The 19,244-nt window shown below is 42.0% G+C and overlaps 1 protein-coding gene across 2 annotated transcripts in view; it reads right to left on the bottom strand.

Moving 5' to 3' along the window:
• Window positions 1-4,841: 4,841 nt before the first annotated feature.
• OGFOD3 (2-oxoglutarate and iron dependent oxygenase domain containing 3) overlaps window positions 4,842-19,244 on the bottom strand; it is a 46,009-nt gene continuing 31,606 nt past the window's right edge. Inside the window, exon 9 of one of the 2 annotated variants that reach the window (XM_071452668.1) lies at window positions 4,842-4,975. In XM_071452668.1, coding sequence (XP_071308769.1) covers window positions 4,953-4,975 — 23 coding nt within the window. In that variant the 3' untranslated portion in view covers window positions 4,842-4,952. Of the gene's footprint in view, window positions 4,976-14,253; window positions 15,987-19,244 lie in introns of those variants that run through there. The other variant, XM_071452667.1, reaches the window with a different exon arrangement.

The raw sequence follows: 19,244 nt of genomic DNA, 5'->3' as shown, positions 1-19,244 counted from the left end.
AGCATTTCTTCAGCATCTGGAGGGGGAGAGCAGAGAAAAACCTCCTTCCAGGGGTTAAATTTCCTCTCCCATTTTTCTTCCTGTGCCAAACCCAGAGTAATTTCATTCCTGTCATTTTGCACAGCATCCTCCCAGCCAGCACCCACAGAAACACCCAGGGCTGGTGACTCACTCCAAAACTGGGGGTTTTCTGCCTCTTAATATTGGGGTTTGCTGTTATTTTCTGGTTTTTCTGGGGAATGGAGAGATGCTGAGTTAATGACTGTGATTTAAGAGAAATAAATTGCTTTGTCTTCAAAACAGTAGCCCCAGCTTTGCAGGGTGTAAGTAGCTTGTAAAGTTATTGTTATTAGCATTATACAAGTTTTTTGCCCTTGTTTGGGAATGTGTCTAAAGCACAGCAGGAGAAAGGATGGCAAAGTGTTGGGAGGGGTTGGATGGCTCAGGCTGAGCTTTGTGAAGGCAGAGGGAGGAACTCCTCCCAGCCAAACCTGTGGGATGCAACAAGCTTCTGTCAGACTCCCCCAAAAATTAATATATTAATATTATAAAAATAATATTAATATAATATTATAGTGTAACATAATATTAATAGAATGTACTACTATTAATATAGCTTTGTGATCTGTGATCACAACTATAACTAATATAATATTAGTTATAGGTCACAACTATAACAATAACTATAACTAATATAATATTATTTATAGGTCACAACTATAACTAATATTAGTTATAGGTCACAACTATATAATATAATATAATATAATATAATATAATATAATATAATATAATTACTATAATTACAATATATATAATATATAGATACAAAAATATAATTACAACTATATAATATAATATATAATATATTATATATATTATATAATATAATATAGGTCACAACTATATAATATAATATTATAATGTAACATAATATTAATAGAATGTACTACTATTAATATAATAATAAAATTGATATATTGTTATTAAAATATTGATATATTAATGATAACTGGGAAACAATATATTAATATTATACTAAATATAGGTATACTAAAATCTTAAATGGGATGCCTATCAAAATTATATCAAATATATATATATTTTAATCATTAATATTTATGCTCAGGAATGCAGCTTTCTGCCCACACTGAGTTGCTGGTTTGGCATATATCACTTTTGGGGGAAACTAATTTCAGTTTAACAAATGTGAATGGTCAAAACTGAGCTTTGTGATCTGTGGTCACAACTGGAGCCCAAAGAAAATGCTCCCAATGGAATTTACCAAAGCAAAACTGCTGCACCATTTTACTTTGGTCGCCCACCCAAGAAAGGGAGAATTAAAAGAGGAAAGGGAGAAATGAATCCTGTAGAAATCTTCAATGAAACATTTTGGTGAGCACTAGAAATGCTTCTCCTGTCAGAGATGGGGTAAGGAGTTAAAAAGCAGGCATTAAACATTTATTAAAAAAGGCTGAACTTCAATACTGTGGAAGATCCCACCCAGACCCCCTCCATCGAGATATCTGGAAGGAAAGTAGTAAATAAATAGTAAATAAATAGTAAATAAATAGTAAATAAGTAGTAAATAAGTAAATAACAATCAAGCTACCAGCAGTATCAGCCATGCTTGGCAGAGGGAGCAGCTCTAAAACCAAAGCCATGCTAACGCTGAGGAGTAAAATCTGCCAAGTTTGCTCCAGCTTGTTTTGGCCAATCTCTCTCTGAGGTGCTGTTAGCCCTTCCTTGTGCATTCCTGTTGGGATCTTGAATTCAGCTCCTGAATTCTTAACTAGAACCAAACATGATTCCATCCAAACAAAGCAAGGGAGATTCCTGAAGCTAAACGTGGTGTGTCCAAACACACAGCCTGTCAGAGACACTTCACTGTGTGCTCCTGCAAGCCAGGGATGTCCATCAAACTCACAGCCTTCTACCTCTGTTATTCTTTTAAATATCAGCCTGACATTTGAGAAGCACAAGGCTGCCTCTTGCAAGAAGCCTCTGAGGGAAAGGCACTACAGAGTAATTATTCTTGGGTACACTGAGCCTATCCTTCCAAAATCTGCAAGAATGGGGCAGGTAAATTAACTCTAATGTGAAAGGGGAGACAGAACAGCACCCCTGACACCTGCAGAGGGGACACTTGAACCCCAAGAGGCAGCAGCAGCAGTTCCTGTGCCAGGCTCCCACAGCCTCTCCCTGGCTGGCAGCATCCCCCAGCATTGCACTGCTCAAAATCCCAGTCATCCCACAGGTTTAAATCAAATTTCTCCTTTTTCTTTGTAACAAATGGGTTTTTCTTTCATTTAACACCATAGAAGGCAATGTTTTACAGAAATGGCTTTATTGTAAAATCAGCTGGAGCTCCACATTTTGAAAGCAGCTTCCTACCCCTGGCAGTGGCCAGGTTAAGGGGTGGTAGCAGGAACATTTGAGGAGTCTGCAGCCCCTGCCTGCCCCATACCCTGCAGCCAAATACATTTATTTACCTTCCTTCACCTCAGCTGCTGCTGGGGGCTCAGAGGCTCCTTCCCCAAAAGCTCTGGGGGTGCTGATAGCTCAGGCAGGCTTAGAACAAGACAGGGAATGAAAACCAGGAGGGATTTCCCAGGGTTTGGTGTTGGAGCACTCCACAGTGCTGGAGCTGAGCACGGGGATTCACTGCAACAGGGCAGCTCAGAGCCCTGGATCCTGCTGGGAAATGACCTCAGGGGGGTCACTTGTGCTGCTGGTCATTGCCTAGAAAATAGCAATGCTCTTTCCAGTGTCTGTGGAAATTTTAAGGTCACATTTTAAGGTGTCATTGTTGTGTGTGACAGGTTTTGTGGTGGCTGGATGAGAGGTGCTGTGTGTGGAGGGGAAAAGATCTCCTTGTAGGGGTAACTTGGGGTTCAGGGTAGTTATTCATGGTCAGACAGAAGAAATGTGTGTGGACCAGAACCTCTCTGCCTTTGATTTGTGGCAGTGGGCACTGAAGATGCTCCCTCAGCCCTGCCCTGGCTGGAATGAGCCTCCTGATACAAACATCAGCACTTCAGTGCACCAATATCATAATGGTGCATTTCAGTGCACCAGGATCATAAATGCAGGGCCACCAATGAAGGAAGGAATGATGCATCTGACTCCATCTTATCCAGCTAATTTATTACTTTATGATACTATATTATATTAAATAAATCTATACTGTACTAAAGAGTACAGAAAGGATACTTACAGAATGCTAAAAAGATAATAATGAAAACTGGTGACTCTCTCCAGAGTCCTGACACAGCTTGGCCCTGATTGGGCAAAGAGTGAAAACAACTCCCAGCAGAATCCAATGGAACAATCACCTGTGGGTAAACAATCTCCAAACACATTCCAAGTAAACACTATATACTATCCTATACTAAAGAATACAGAAAAGATACTTTTATAAGTATAGAGTGTATCTTTTTAGTATAAGATATACTAAAATATAATAATGAAAACTCGTGACTCTTCCCAGAATCTTGGCACAGCTTGGCCCCGATTGGCCAAAGAGTGAAAACAACTCACAGCAGAGTCCAATGGAACAATCACCTGTGGGTAAACAATCTCCAAACACATTCCACACATGAGCACAACACAGGAGAAGCAAATGAGATCAGAATTGTTTTCATTTTTTCTGAGGCCTCTCTCGCTGCCTTTCAGCATCCCAGGAGGAAAACCCTGGGTGAAGGGATCATGTTCAGGGAATGTGAATGCCACACCCCAGCACCCTCCTTAAAGCCCTGCCTTGGGGAGAGACAACAGGAGGAGATGGGCAGGGAAGCAAAATCTCTCCTTTTCCTGTTGGGATCCTCATGCCCACATTGTGGGCTGGGATCAGTGGAGGTAAGGACACGTTACCCATGCAGAGGAGGCTGCACAGACAGAATTATCCCAACACTCATTACTGGCTGCTAAACACAGCAGAACCTCCCTGTCATTTTGCTGTTGGCATCCTTTTAGAATGATGAAATCTGTCGAGGAACCTCTGCCTGCCTGAGGCACAGCACAATTAATTCCCAACAACAGAAGCAGAGGAAATAACAACCAACTAACTCTGTTTGGCTGCTTTCATCTGTTGGGTTTTTTTAATACAAAGGAGAGTTTCTTATGGAAAATGTCCCTCAAAATTCAAAGCATTCCTTCAATCCTTGCAGCAGCTTCTTTTAGGCCAGATGAGAAAGTGAAGCTCCACATCCTGTGGTGCCCACTGTTAAAACTCCTTGCAGATCTCATTTAAGTGGGGAGGGACCACAGTGGATGCATGGGGACAGGGCTGGAGCATCACTTGGGCTTTTACCTCCATCCATATAGGAAAATATTTTCCCTCCTGAGCATTGTGTGCTCAGGGGTATTTGGTATCTATCTCTGTTATGCAGAAAAAAAGAAAAAAAAAAAAGCCACAACAAGTTTTGGGTTTAGTCCAATAAAACTTTTATAAAGAAAAAAAATTTAAAGAAAAATCTTTAAATCTGTAACTTCATAGTAAAGGGAAGGTGTTTGTATCCCCCAGTTCCAGTTCTTATGTTCACTGTTTCAGGTGTGGGGAGAAGGACTTGGACAGCCACACTCCCTGCAAAACAGAGAGGTGAAATCCTTGATGTGTGACCCTGAATTCCTCATTGATGAGAGCACAGAGAAATGGCTGCAGGCTGGGAGGAGCCTGAGGAAGGCAGTGCTGCATCACCTCACTGACCACAGGCAGATTCATCTCCTTTGCACTTCCAAAGTGACAAATGCTCAAAACCTCCAAGAGGTTGTGGCTCCTCCAATCCTTTAGGAAGGAAGGAAGGAAGAGTTTGTTCTGAACCTCAGCCTTCCCAACACACTTCAGAACAAAGTAAATTTATTTTTCTGCAAGAGAGAACACATTAGAACAAGCCAGATCTTGTATCTCTGGCAACACACCAGTCTTTTGCAAAGGCATCCTTGAACTTCTTCTACCTTGCTTTCAGTTCAAATGCTGCGAAAAAAAAGGGAAAGTCGTTTTTAAACAGGTTTTTCAGGGCAAACTCTGTAAGGTAAATGCTGCAGAACACAAGAGTCATCAAAGCAGGTTGATTTTAAAGCCTGACAACCTTGACAGCCTCCTTGCAGCAGTGCAGAGCCAAGTCAGTTCTGCTGTTACCCATGGTTACAAAACTGGTGAATGAAATGAAATGGAATCCAAACCTGTCCAGAGTTGTAGCTCTCACACAGGCAGGACAAATTATGTGATGATAACTCCTGGAGTACTCCACTGGCTCCTCAAGTGAATATTTTGTCAAAGTGCTCTAAATTAACAGAACTCACTCATTCTGAGTCTGGGCTGCTGAGAAGATGAAGCTCCTGGTGGGCTCTACATTATTTTAAATATCCCTTTTTTTTTTTTTTTCAAGAGGACAAGGCTTAAGGCAGATCTCCAAGAGATCCTGTGATTTCAGGTAGAGAAGTGTTATGGGATATTCTCTCATTGCCCCAAAGGAAAAAGAATCAAGGTAAAGTACGAGCTAGAATTAATCTTTTCAGGCAGTAATGTCTTCTAAATTAATAAGGCAGGATCAGCTGCTTTAGCAAAACAAACAGTGTCACAGACATATTTTCTGAAAAATACTTTGCTAGGATTTTTCTCCTGAGAAGCTGAGAGGCCTCAGAAATGAAATGTAACCAATGGTTATCTGCTGCTGTGGAATGCAACAGGTGCATCTGGGATTGGTCTCATGTGGTTGTTTTTAATTAATGGCCAATCACAGCCCAGCTGTCTTGGACTCTCTGTCCAGTCACAAAATTTTATTATCATTGCATTCCATTCCTTTCAAGCCTTCTGATGAAATCCTTTCTTCTGTTCTTTTAGTATAGTTTTAGTATATAATTTTCTTTTAAGATAATATATATCATAAAATAATAAATCAGCCTCCTGAAACATGGAGTCAAGATTCTCATCCCTTCCCTCGTGCTGAAAACCCACAAACACCACCACAAAACAGCACCTCAGTAAAGCAGCTGGCAAGGGACTTCCCACTGGCCATCTCCACACACTGCCTCTGTTCCCCCTGGGCTTTCTGCTGGATTTTGGAGCTGCTGTGCTGGCAAGAGGATGGCAGCAATGCTGTCAGGATCCTTTCTCCCTGCTAAGTGTCCCAAAGCACCTCCCCATGGCACTCCAGGGCACTGCTTTCCCTCCAGCCTCCCTTCTTTACCCGAGAAGCTACAGAAAGGCAGCAGCTCCAGAGTCCTGGCAGCAGAGGATGGCTGGAGAAGGGCTGCAGGCTGATCTCAGCCCTCACTATGGGGTGAAATGTCCCTAAACAGCCATTTCAGACTCTGCTTGTGAAGGGATCCCACCCCCTGCTGCAGTCCCTGGAACAGCAGCTCCTTTTCTCTTTCCCCATGCTGTGCATCCCTGTGATTTCAATCCCTGTCCTTTGGGATGTCACACACCTTGCCATGCAGCACTCAGTGTCACCCAGATTTAGCATCTGCTCCTTCCCAGCCCCTCCTCAGCAGCAGGAGCTCCCACCCTTCCCCTCACCTGCACCGAGTCCCACAAAGAGCCCAAAAATCCCCTCCCAACCCCCCCACGGGAGCTTTCCTTCCACCACCACCTCCTTGCAGCGTCCAGATGTGTCCTCCCCATCCATCCCAGCTGCTGAGAGCCAGAGCAAAGCCTCCAGCCCCAGCAAAGCCCAACTCTCCCCCTGGGGTGGTCCCCACCACCCACCTGGGGCTGGGGGACACCGGGGTCTCCTTGTCTGGGGTGGGTGCAGTCAGAATTCCTGCAAGCAGCAGTTTCATTGTCTCTCCCCAACATAAACTGGACAAATTGATGGAGCCCAGGCCCTGAGGATAAACAGCAGCCCCAGTGTTTAGAGAAGCTGTCTCCAGGAGGAGACAGGGCTGAGACCCTGGGAGCTCCCAGGGGACACAGGGCAGCTGCAGGGGTGGCATCTCCCTGGCAGGAGCCTTCCCCTGCTCTCAGGGGGAGAAAGCCCAGAAAGACCTCAAGATTATAACAATCTGAAAGTTATTTTGTAGAAATCCAGAGGGTTTGTGGCACCTGGGGCTGTTGCACAAATTCTTGCCAAGGGCTGGCTCCAGCCCAGAGGGAGCTCCCAGCTCCAACACACCCATGTTGCAAAATGTTCGTTTTTATGGAGTTTTCATATTTCTGATTCGTTTCAGCTTTTTAGCTGTTTAGGAATGGTAAATCCTCCTGTGGTTAGGAAGCATTTTTGGCTATTATCTCTAAAAAGAGCTCCAGTATTTGCAGTCAGGCTCACACTTATGAAGGAGACTGGGCTTAGATAAGCTCATTAAGCCAAGCATTCTTTCCACACCTGTGTTCTTCCCAACAAAATAATAATTTTTCAGTTTCAAGGCTGTTAATTTAGAGACAGATTTTACTTGTCACACTGATGCAAACATGAACCCCTGGCATGCTCCATGACTAAAGCTGGCTCAGATGTGCTGTCCTCCCCTTGCAGGGCCATGGACACCAGTGGAAAATCCATGTCTGTATCTGAGTGATACAGCCTGGTGCAGCTGGACTGCTCAGAATGCACTCAGCAAGCAGGTGCTGCTCTTAGTGAACTGAAATCTTATTAATTTAAAAGATTTGGAACATCCTGTGTCTCCTCTGCAGGACAAACGAGCCCTCAGCAGCTCCTGGGAGGAAGCTGTGGATGTCTGGAGCAGGAGTGACTGAACCTTCTCCCACATCCATCCCCAGCCAGAGGGGAATAAAGCCAGGGCTCACTAACCCTGATATCTGCTTTTCAAGCTAATTGATCCACTGACTCATTCCCTCAGTTTCATTCATTATAAACAAGGCTTTAAGGCTCAAAGATTTCTGGTTTTTTTTTGTTCTGTCTAACAAGAGGCCGTGGCAGTTCCTAATGACCCTGTGATGTTTGTAAATTTAACTCAGAAACCTTTACCAGTGCACCACAATTACAGAATTGTTACACCTCCCACTCCAGGGCAGCTGGGCCATCCGACATCTTCATTTCTGCCTTGCCCAGGTCCTGCAAATCACAAACCTGGCCTGACCAGAGGACAGAATCATTAATTTAGACCTGAACATCTCAGAAATATCTTCCTGTACAACTCAGCAATGGAAAGGTTTTTGATTACTGCCCTTTTGTGCATGCTTTATGGCTGAAGTATTTCATTTAAGAAGAATGATTAGGAAGAGGACAAGTTTTAGCAGTCTGCTCCAAACCCTTAAATAGAAAAATTAGCAACAGAGTCAAAACGTGTTTAACTCGCATGGAAGGTGATAATTTTTGCAGCACTGGAATTCACTGACTCACACCCATCCGGAGGTGCTAAAGGCATTAAAATAACAAAGTCAAGAGGTCTCGAGTTGCTGGCAGCAGGTGCAGATTCCCTACGGCCCCACTAAAAGATTAATAAATAAATTTTTTTCTGTTTTTTTTTCTTACAGCTCCAAAACCCACAAAATTTTCAAACCTTTTTTTTTTTTTTTTGTCCCAAAGGGAAACTTTCTGTACACTTCTGTATATTTATTAATTCAGTTCTTGGATTGTTTCTTATTTACAGGTCTAAATTCTGTCCAGTTCCAGAAAAGGTGCAACAGACACAAGCTATGTGTGGAGGACACCATCACTTAAAAATGCCCATTTGATACACAAAATAAATGCAGAAGGAAGCATAATCCATCATTTTTTAAATAGGTGGATGCAGCATCACTTAACTAATTTTAGCATATTCACTGCTCATTATTAATCCAAGCAGAGGATGGACAGGATAAATAGCTGAAACAAGTGGTTATCAAGAGGTGCTATTGAAAATTTTGTAAAACCCACAAATTTTCAAACCTTTTTTTTTTTTGTCCCAAAGGGAAACTTTCTGTACACTTCTGTATATTTATTAATTCAGTTTAAATTTCTTCTTGGATTATTTCTTATTTACAGGTCTAAATTCTGTCCAGTTCCAGAAAAGGTGCAACAGACACAAGCTATGTGTGGAGGACACCATCACTTAAAAAATGCCCATTTGATAAATGCAGAAGAAAGCATAATAAATATGTGGATGCAGCATCACTTAACTTATTTTAGCATATTCACTGCTCATTATTAATCCAAGCAGAGGATGGACAGGATAAATAGCTGAAACGAGTGGGTTATCAAGAGGTGCTATTGAAAATTTTGTAAAAGGTTTGAACAGGGAGGGTTTTGCTGCCTGAAAGCTCTCAGTTTCCAGCTGTCTGATCTAATGAAACAATAAAGCAGAGTGAGGAGGAGGAGGAGGAGGAGAAAATGTCAGTTCCGAGTGACACAGCCACGTCAGTGTGGGAGAAATCTCCTGTAGCTGCTCTCTGCCTAACATAATCTGAAATTTACCTTCCAACATAATCTGAAATTTACCTTCCCCCCTGCTTGGCTGGCTTCTGTAAAATTGCTTTTTCCCTACTCATCAAAGTTTATTTTGATCATATTTATCATCCCTGTGGAAAGGAATGACTCTCAAATTAATTCCTATTTTCCTTTAGTAGAAAGAAACCAAGAAAACACACATTTATGGCCTGGAGCAAAGTAGAAATAATCCAAGATCACTTCTCTCATTTCTTTTGTGTTGGGAAGTGTGGGGACTAAATGGGCTCAGGGTTTGTCTTCTTTCAGAGCAGCTTTTTAAGTCTTGAATCACCTGGTAAAAGCTTCTTCTTCCAAGGTTATTCAGTGAAGCCCAATTAAAAGCCCATTATGCAGGGAGGACTCCCAGAACACGTCTGCTTTTCAGGAACATAAATCAGAAATAAACACAATTCCCTGCTAGAGGGGATGGAAGAAACCACCACCCTGAGCCAAGACATGCAGAACGACTCCATTAGGAGCTGCCTCTGTTTATTCCCACAAGATTTAATGGTCTGGCTGGCAAGTTCATATGCTGAGAGGTCACCTCCAAGGTAGGAATCCACCCAGAGACCTTCCCCTGGCAGGGAAAAGCTCTCTCGAAAGAAAACAGCAAGATTTTATTTTATTTTTTTCTGTGGAGTCAGCAGCAAAGTGTCCAGGCATCTATATAAACAGCTTAAATGAATTGTATAAACTGAGGGACAAGAGAGAGACAAATCCTCAAGGTGTCTGAACAGGAAAATTGTGGCTCAGGAACTCAGCTGCTGCTTTTTTGGGGGGTGGAGGGGCTGCTGTGGTTTGTTAATAAAAGAACAGGAAGGGTGTCCGTGTCTAAAATGAGATTTTTTTGGACACTGGAGGACTAAACCAAGAAATTCCCAGGAACATGGAACGTGAACACTCCACAAATCCCAGCTTCTCCCTATAAATAGAATATTTCCTTCAGAAAGGGGAAGGTTTCAGTGCAGCTCATTCTGAACCATCAGCCTGACCTGGCAGCTCATGGATGCACCCACCATGGGCTCCTTGGGCAGCCTCAGCATTATTCAGCAGCAAACCAAGATATTTTTAATTAGATGCATCTCAATACTACAAAAATAAAGCAGATGGTACTTCCAGGCTGCTTTATTGATTCCAGAGTCAGAATTATTCAAGCAAGGCATCTCTTGTGGTCCCAAGGTCTGACTCACCCTGGTCTCTGTTCCAAAATTCCCTCCTTGTTGTCCAGGAGGTACCAGGAAACACAAGAATGCTCAAGAATGCTCACCTTGTCCTTATTTCATCTTTACAGGAAAACAGGCAATACGGAAAGAAACATTTCTGAAATAATTGGGCTAAACATGGACAATGCCTCTGCTAGAAGAAAAATAGAAGTATTTGGGAATAAAACAAATGCTGAGGAATGAAAAATCTCCAGAAATGGAGTTAGAAATAATTCTAATAAAGATTAATTAGAGATTAATTAAATTCATATTAATAAAATTTAATTGAATTCGATAGTATATCTAATTGATGTACTCTTTCATAGTAATAGTAATATTCAATACTAATATCTATTAAATATAAATATTAATATGTAAGTCATATATTTAATACTATTAAATACTATTTAATGTAATACAATTTAATAATTATTTGTTAATAAAAATACTATTAATACTATTAATTAATACTCTTAATACTATTAAATACTAATTTAATAGTATTTATATTTATAATTTATAATTATAAATAGTAGCAATAGTATAGTATTTATACTATTTATACTATAAATAGTATTTATATTTATAATTTATAATTATAAATAGTAGTAAATATAATAGTATTTATATTTATATTTATATATTTAATTTTTATTTAATAGAAATACTATTTAATATTATTAAATACTATTAATACTAATAAAAATTTATGAAATTCCTGTTAATAAATATTAATAGAAAATAACAATTACAATTTTTATGATTAATTAATTGTAAAAATTAATTTTACAATTAATACCTCATGTTAGCTAAAAGGAAAAGAGGAAAAAACCAGCTGCTCTGCAGTGCTAGCAAGCCAGTCAGTGAATAAATAATGCCCTGAGCTCTACTTGGGACAGAAGTGGGAGGTGAAATGAGTGCTGTGAGGGGAGATGATGGACACACTCAAAAGATGTGTACTTGGGAAATCAGACATTTATTTATTTCTTTTGCACAGCCCACCCTGGAAAATTTCAGTTTTTTAGTCATACAAAGCCAGCAGCACTCACAGAAGATGAAAAATGGCCACATTTTTTTATTTTGGGGGATAAATTAACAATCAGGAGGAGAGAGCTGAAAGCAGGGCTCAGCCAAGGACGTGAAATGAACTTTCAGCTTCCTGAGGGCGCTCCCAAGCCCCCGAGCAAGGCAGAGCTGCAGCTCTCAGGGTGCTGCCAAGAGCAGGGGGCACTCGGCTGCATTTCCCAGGCTGGGACAATCCCTGTGTGCCAGAGCCACCTGGGGTTCAGAGAGGAAATAACTCTTCTGCTGCTCCTGCAATGTGTGCTTGGAATTCCACAAAAGACTCAGAAAAGGGAGCTGGGATTTTACTTTATTTTATTTTATTTATTTTATTTTATTTATTTTATTTTATTTTAATTATTTTATTTATTTATTTTATTTTATTTTTAATTTCTTTTCATTTAATTTTTTTTAATTCTACCCTTTTTTTTTTCACTTGGAGAAGGTAGATTCGTTGTGTTTATTCTTCCCCACTCAAAGAGCCCTGGCCTCCAGCAGCATTTCCTGGTTTTAGAATTTGGAATTTAGACAAGACAAAAATATTGCACGCAGGTCTCCATGGGCAGCTTAGAGAAGCAAATCCCCTGCAAACACTGTGCAAGGATATTTGGATGGAGAAGGAACACCAGGAGCTCTTTAAAAACAAAATAATCTTCTTTTAATGGAGAAAGGAGAGCTGTGAGGGAGCAATTCAATACCAAGAAATGCAATTGAAGAAACAAAACCAGATTTCCTTACTCACAGTGATCTTCAATGCCTTTTCAGCTAATTTATTTCAATGTGCTATTATCAGGTGCTACAACCTCCTAAAGCACACAGCTGTTGACCTTAAAAATAAGACATGAAGTTGAATTTCTGCTAAAAATCCAAATTAAAATCTTTCTGTGAATTTGATATCCTTGTAAACATTTCTGGACTTGAAATTGAGATGGAGTGCAGAATATTTCAGGTGGATTATATAGGAATTCACCCACCATGGTGGTGCAGAATATTTCAGGTGGATTATACACAATCAGGAAAATCTCAACAGAAATGTAACTTCCTAAACCTTCAGTTGACTTACAAGGAATTCAGAGCCACAATGATTCCATAACTGCTTACACAATAAAAATGTTACCCATGAGAAATGCCAACAAGCCCACCTAGAGTTCCTAGAATCACAGGGGACAAAAAAATTAAAATTGAATGCATGCTACAGGACTGAAAGGTAGGTGTACACTAAAAACCTAATGTGACCACAAAACCTGTCAATTTTTCAGAAGCTCCTGATATTCCACAAAACATTTGAATGGAAATGTGGTTTTAAAAGTAGCACAACTTCAGAGAAGTCCTCAGGAGGCTTCACTCAGTCTCACTGTAGGGAGTCCAATCTGGCTTGCTCTCCTGCTGCATTTTCTATTTTACTCTGGGGCTTTTCACACCAGCAGCCTTTCCCTTTCCTTTCAAGTAATTTATTCCCAAATCCAACCCAGCATTCCCAGACACCTGTAACGAGTCTGCTTTCAGGTGCAAAGCTGTAATTTTACCATCAGCACTGGGCCCCAATTCCCAGTGCCAAAGCTCTGACCTTTCTTGACTGTTTTAACTCTTCAGAAAGGTCCTCACCCAGCTGGGACACACCCAGCCACGTTCTGGCATCATCTCTGCTCAGCTGAGAGCTCTTCTCTGCAGCAGTTTGGCATCAGATTGATGCTACTTGAATTATTTCTTCATTACTTGAAGGAATCCTGCCCTTGGAGCAGTCAGAGTTCTAAAAAATCAGAGCCCTGCAGTTCCCAGTAGCAACAGGCAGCTGAGCCTCCAAGAGGACAGAAATGAATCTATTTCAAGTTCAGAGTTACATGCCATCACCTGGAGAGACCCTTAATAAAAAGTTATTCAGGGTATTTAAGTGGCCTAAAATAAATTCAACCAAGTTTGTTCTTATTAAGCAGTGAATTCAAATTCCACTGTGCCCCAGGAACGTTCTGCAATTGCTGCTTCCTGCTGGAGGCCACCTTCACAAACTTTTATATTGCACTTCATTTCCTCATTTGCCATTTAAATTCTCCCTAGATTTGGGCATTGCTTTTAGTAGTCTGGATATTGAAGCTCTAAATAGAAGAATCTCAGTGGCACTAAAACATACAAAATATTTGGCTTTTTTCCAAAGAGGAGCTCTCCTACCATGCACAGTGCAAAATTTCCCAACAAATCACAGGGTTGGTCACCATATTGCCCAGATTACTGAGGCTTAAAAACTCCAAAAGGCAAAAACCAGCTTGATTTTATTTCTGAACATCCATCAGCTCCCACCATGGGCTGCAGTTATTACAGGACACAGGAGCTTCAGAAGATGAAAATCCAAGAGGAGATGAGCTGAGATTTCCCCCATGGGCTGAGATGATCTTGTTGAGCAGGATTTGACAGAGGGCAGCTCCAGAAGTGCCACTCACAGGAGTAACCAGCAAACACAGGGCCACTCATGTCAGGCTTTTGCCCTACATTCAAATCTCATTTAAAACTACATTTGAATCAAGCTCAATCCACTGAAGATGCTGGTGATCTTGGTCTGCTTCCACACAGACTTAAAACATGGTGTAATGCAAATTCCTTGGAAAAAATAGGCTTTAAGACAAATATTTCAATATGAAACCCAAGTGACTTTAATATTTCCTTGCATCCAGCCAATTTAACAATTCTCCCTGGTTAGTGCAGACAAGGAAGACTTTTTCAGGTTTCAGAACAAAGAAATGAAATTACAGAGGACTAATCTTGCTGGTGTGCCCAGTGAGAGCCCTCACAAGTCCAAGTGTCCTCTTATTCCTCTTTATATTGATCTTCACTGTAATTCCCTCCAGTACTTATTATTTCCACAAAAGGTTACATTATAAAGTCTAAACCGTATGCATAAAATTAAAATTAAAAAAAAAAAAAAAACAAAACAAAGCACATTCCCAGATTTTCAGTGTTTCACAGAAATTATACATCCAGAAATTATACACCCAGAAATTATACACCCAGGTAATAAACCAGATCAATGTGGTTATTTCAGAATTTGATTGAGAAAAAAAAAATTAGGTTTTTCTACCGTTTATTTATCAACCTCCTGACCCACAGAAATCTTTGACTGCAGTAAAAACCTTAAAGTATTTGGCAGGATTTGCATGTGTTTGCACACAGCTCCTCTTGGAGTAACCTGCATTTTAATATTCAGGATTCTCATTAACAAAAAAAGTCTTCATACTAAACTGGAAAAGAGAAATCAAAAAATAGCTACTGAGAGACTTCCTGAATATTGAATCGGTAGTAATTAAATTTTAAAAAAAGTTCAAGGCCCAGGGTATTCCACACTGATCCCACACTCAGAGAATCCATCCCTCTCAACAGAAGGTGTGTTCTGGACAGGAACATTCAATTAACTCAGGTCTCAATTAACTGAGGCTCAATTCACTGAGGTCAGACTTCCTACACCACCTTAGTAATGAAGAGACTGAAGAAGTGAACAGGTAACAGCAGCCTGGGGGGTCACATCAAGGCATGGCCCAAAAGATTGTTTCTGTGTTTCAAACTGAAGAATTTTTTTAAAATATTTTTAAAATGAAGAGCCCACTTTCTCTTCTTTGTGGAGCCCATCCTCTCTTTTTTGTGGAACCCATTCCCTCTTTTTTGTGGAGTCCATTCTTGCTTCTTTGTGAAGCCCATTCTCTCTTTTTTGTGGAGCCCATTCCCTCTTTTTTGTGGAGCCCATTCTCTCTTTTTTGTGGAGCCCATTCTCTCTTTTTTGTGGAGCCCATTCCCTCTTTTTTGTGGAGCCCATTCCCTCTTTTTTGTGGAGCCCATTCCCTCTTTTTTGTGGAGCCCATTCCCTCTTTTTTGTGGAGCCCATTCCCTCGTTTTTGTGAAGCCCATGCCCTCTTTTTTGTGAAGCCCATTCTCTCTTTTTTGTGAAGCCCATGCCCTCTTTTTTGTGGAGTCCATTCCTGCTTCTTTGTGGAGCCCATTCTCTCTTTTTTGTGGAGCCCATCCTCTCTTCTTTGCAGTCTGTCCCCAAGGCACATGAAGTCAAACCATTTTCAGAGTGCATCACATTTAGGATGGTCCTTGAGCCACCATTTGCAATATTCCTGGAAAAGGAGCAGTGAAATCCAAGCGTGTGCCAGCCGTTCCCACAGCTGGGCAGTTCTGATTGCAGCTGAGGTTCCAAGAGCCTCGCAGGCTGCTGTCCCTCAGGGCTGCCCCGTGGCCCCGGGGTCCCCGATGCCGTGCTGGGGGTCGCAGCTGAAGGAGATGGTGATGGCAAAGCGAGTGCCCCAGCTCACCCTCTCCACCCGGTGCAGGTTCTCGGAGCCCGAGGTGAAAAACGACACCCGGCCTGCGGGGACAAGAGTTTAACCCTTCAGGGGAGTTCTGCCATCGGCTGCAGCTCTCCCTGCACAGCTCTGCTGCTCTCCAGTGACCTGGGAGCCCGCAGGTGACCACAGACAGACTGCAACGAGCTCACACTGCTTTTAACCCCTTAAATATACATTAACCCTTCATGCTATGAGCTCACACTGCACTCTGACAGCTTTTAACCCTTTAAACACACATTAACCCTTCATGCTATGAGCTCACACTGCACTCTGACAGCTTTTAACCCTTTAAACATACATTAACCCTTCATGCTATGAGCTCACACTGCACTCTGACAGCTTTTAACCCTTTAAACACACATTAACCCTTCATGACATGAGCTCACACTGCATTCTGACAGCTTTTAACCCTTTAAACATACATCAATCCTTCGTGCTATGAGCTCACACTGCACTCTGGCAGCTTTTAACCCTTTAAATATACATTAACCCTTCATGCTATGAGCTCACACTGCACTCTGACAGCTTTTAACCCTTTCAAACATACATGAATCCTTCATCCTACGAGCTTACACTGCACTGACAGCTTTTAACCCTTTCAAACATATTCATCCTTCATGCTATGAGCTTACACTGCACTCTGGCAGCTTTTTCCCCTTCAAACATACATTAACCCTTCATGCTATGAGCTTACACTGCACTCTGACAGCTTTTAACCCTTTAAATATACATTAACCCTTCGTGCTATGAGCTCACACTGCACTCTGACAGCTTTTAACCCTTTCAAACACACATTAACCCTTCATGCTATGAGCTCACACTGCACTCTGACAGCTTTTAACCCTTTCAAACATACATTAATCCTTGGTGCCACAAAGCTGGACATGCAATCCTATCATCACAGTGGGTAATAATTAGCATTGATTCACAGAAGGCTGATCAATCTCTATCTCTATTAAGAAACCCATTGCTTTTATAGACAGTTATGATACAGGGAGACTTGACTGGTCCTCCAATCAAATCACCAGTGGCTAATTAAGAGAGCACCCTTTGGGAAACAAATCTCCATAACACATTCCCCATGTTCACAGCAACAGGTGCAGCAAGTTAAGATTACAATTGCTTCCCTTTCTTTTCTCTGATCCTCTAACAGACTTTCTCAGGCAATGCCTGGGAAACTTGTGTGTTTCTCTTTGTGGCCAGAGAGCTGCTGCCACAGAATCCCACCAAAGCTACTTTATAAAAGGCAGGAGGAAGCCAAGAACACGGCAGCCAGTTCTTATTGCCTCAATTAAAAGCAAAAACGTGCAACTCTAGTGACTGTCAGCAAATTGTACTGATTTCCTCCCTGCTCCCCTTCTAGTCCTGGCTCTGATTTTAGACCAAGAGGTGGAAAAAGCCTTCTGTGACAAAACCCCAGCAGGTTTCCAAGCAGCTGTGGCAGATGTCAGCATTGCACCAAGTGTTTGCTATCACTTTCTGTGCCTGCTCTGATCAGGTCACAAAGTCACACATCAGCCATGCACAAATTCACTCTCCTCAGAAAGAGCCACTCCATCCATGCATGGGATTGGCAGCTCTTTTATGGATACAAGTGCTCAGTGCTGTGCCTGCCCCAAGCCTTGACCATCACCACCCTGCCTGGGGACACTCTGGGCCTCAGGTGGCACCAGGTGAGATGGAAATGCAGTGACTTTGATGCTGACAGCAGAGCACACTGCCATCCCTCTCAATGGGACAGCAGAATGGAGCCCTCTGCATTGCCACATTAATAAACTCTTCTGAGAATGTACAGGTTTGATGTCTGGTGTCCAGCAGGTAACTCTGAACTGACACAGCTCCATGGGACTGCTCCAGTTCTCCTGAGGAAGCCAAAATTTCTCACCTGCACAGCTCCCTCACCCCAACAGCATGTGGCTTTCCTGCTCAGGCTTTCCCCCACCACTGTTCACATTGGAGTTTGTTTAAAAGCTGAAGTCTGCCCAAAGTCTGCACAACAACAACAACATGAGCTATTCCAGCCCTTACCCCACCTCCTCAGCTGAAATGGGCACCAGGCACATCACTGGGTTTGTCTTCTAAAAGGGACCCCAAAGATCCAGAAGTTCCTTTGCTTGCACCCTCCTGAGCAGCACACAGAGGGATTTGGACAAACCTGGACTGGCTTTATGGGTTACCCACTACCCCCTGAGTTCCTTTCATGTTCAGCTGCAGCTCACATCTAATGCTCAGAGTGCACTTCAGAGGCTTTCATGGCAATTTCATCCCTTCTGTGCCTGCCCCTCAGTAATGGGTGAAGTCAGACATGGAGAGAACAGATCCATTTGTGGGCACAGCTCATTCCCACCTGGCTGTCCTGCTTTTCTGGATGAGAAACTAAATGAAGGCAACGTGCCCCTGTCCCACCAGTGTTGCAATGAACAGTGCTGTCCTCAAGGATTCCATACAAAATCCCTGTGTCATGAGGGTTTTTCCCCTTTTAAACCATATTTCAACTTCATTAAAGTACATTATTATTGGTCCCTCACCTGCTCACCCAAAACTTTGCCTTAAACTGACTTTCAAGCTGTTTTGTTTGATCTCTGACTAGAAGTAGTAGTAATTCACAGCTAGACAAAGTTCAGTGTGTTAAGCCAGTTAAATTATTTTTTTTGGCTATACTGAATGTCTTTTAAGTTCTTTCTTTAATAAATATGTCTTCATATATATGGTATCAGTGTGCTCCCAGATGCATCAACTGGGCCCTCTAGGTAACTGTACAAGGTTATAGTCAAAGATGCTTTTTCCTCACTGGGGAAGAATTTCTTTTAGACTTCCTTCCTTTACAATATTTTTGAAGCAAAACCACACTCTTTCCACTGTACATTATTTTTATCAGTACAAATGTTCAAAAAGAGGGTAGAGAATGTTAATTCCCATCCCATCTGTGCCCCTGCTCTCCTCCCTGGACACCAGGGAAGGGAAGCAAGGCAGGGCTGGGGGAATGGGAAGAGCCTCAGCCCCATCCACTGCCCATGGCTGGGAACACTGGGAACACTGAGCTGCTGCTCAGAGGGAAGGGAGGGAGCTGGGGGTGCTCAGCCTGGAGAAAAGGAGACTCAGGGCTGCCCCCATCACTCTCACAGCTCCTGAAAGGTGCCTGTGCTCAGCTGGGGCTGGGCTCTGTCTCCAGCAGCACTGACACAACCAGAGCACACAGCCTCGAGCTGCACCAAGGGAAATACAGGTTGGATAGCAGGGAAAAGTGTTTTACAGAAAGGGTGATAAAGTTCTGGAAT

Source organism: Agelaius tricolor, unplaced genomic scaffold, assembly GCF_023055355.1.
Source record: "Agelaius tricolor isolate 1412-34295 unplaced genomic scaffold, bAgeTri1.0.p SCAF_35, whole genome shotgun sequence".
Lineage (NCBI taxonomy): Eukaryota > Metazoa > Chordata > Aves > Passeriformes > Icteridae > Agelaius > Agelaius tricolor.
This window is presented reverse-complemented; position numbering and strand designations above follow the sequence as displayed.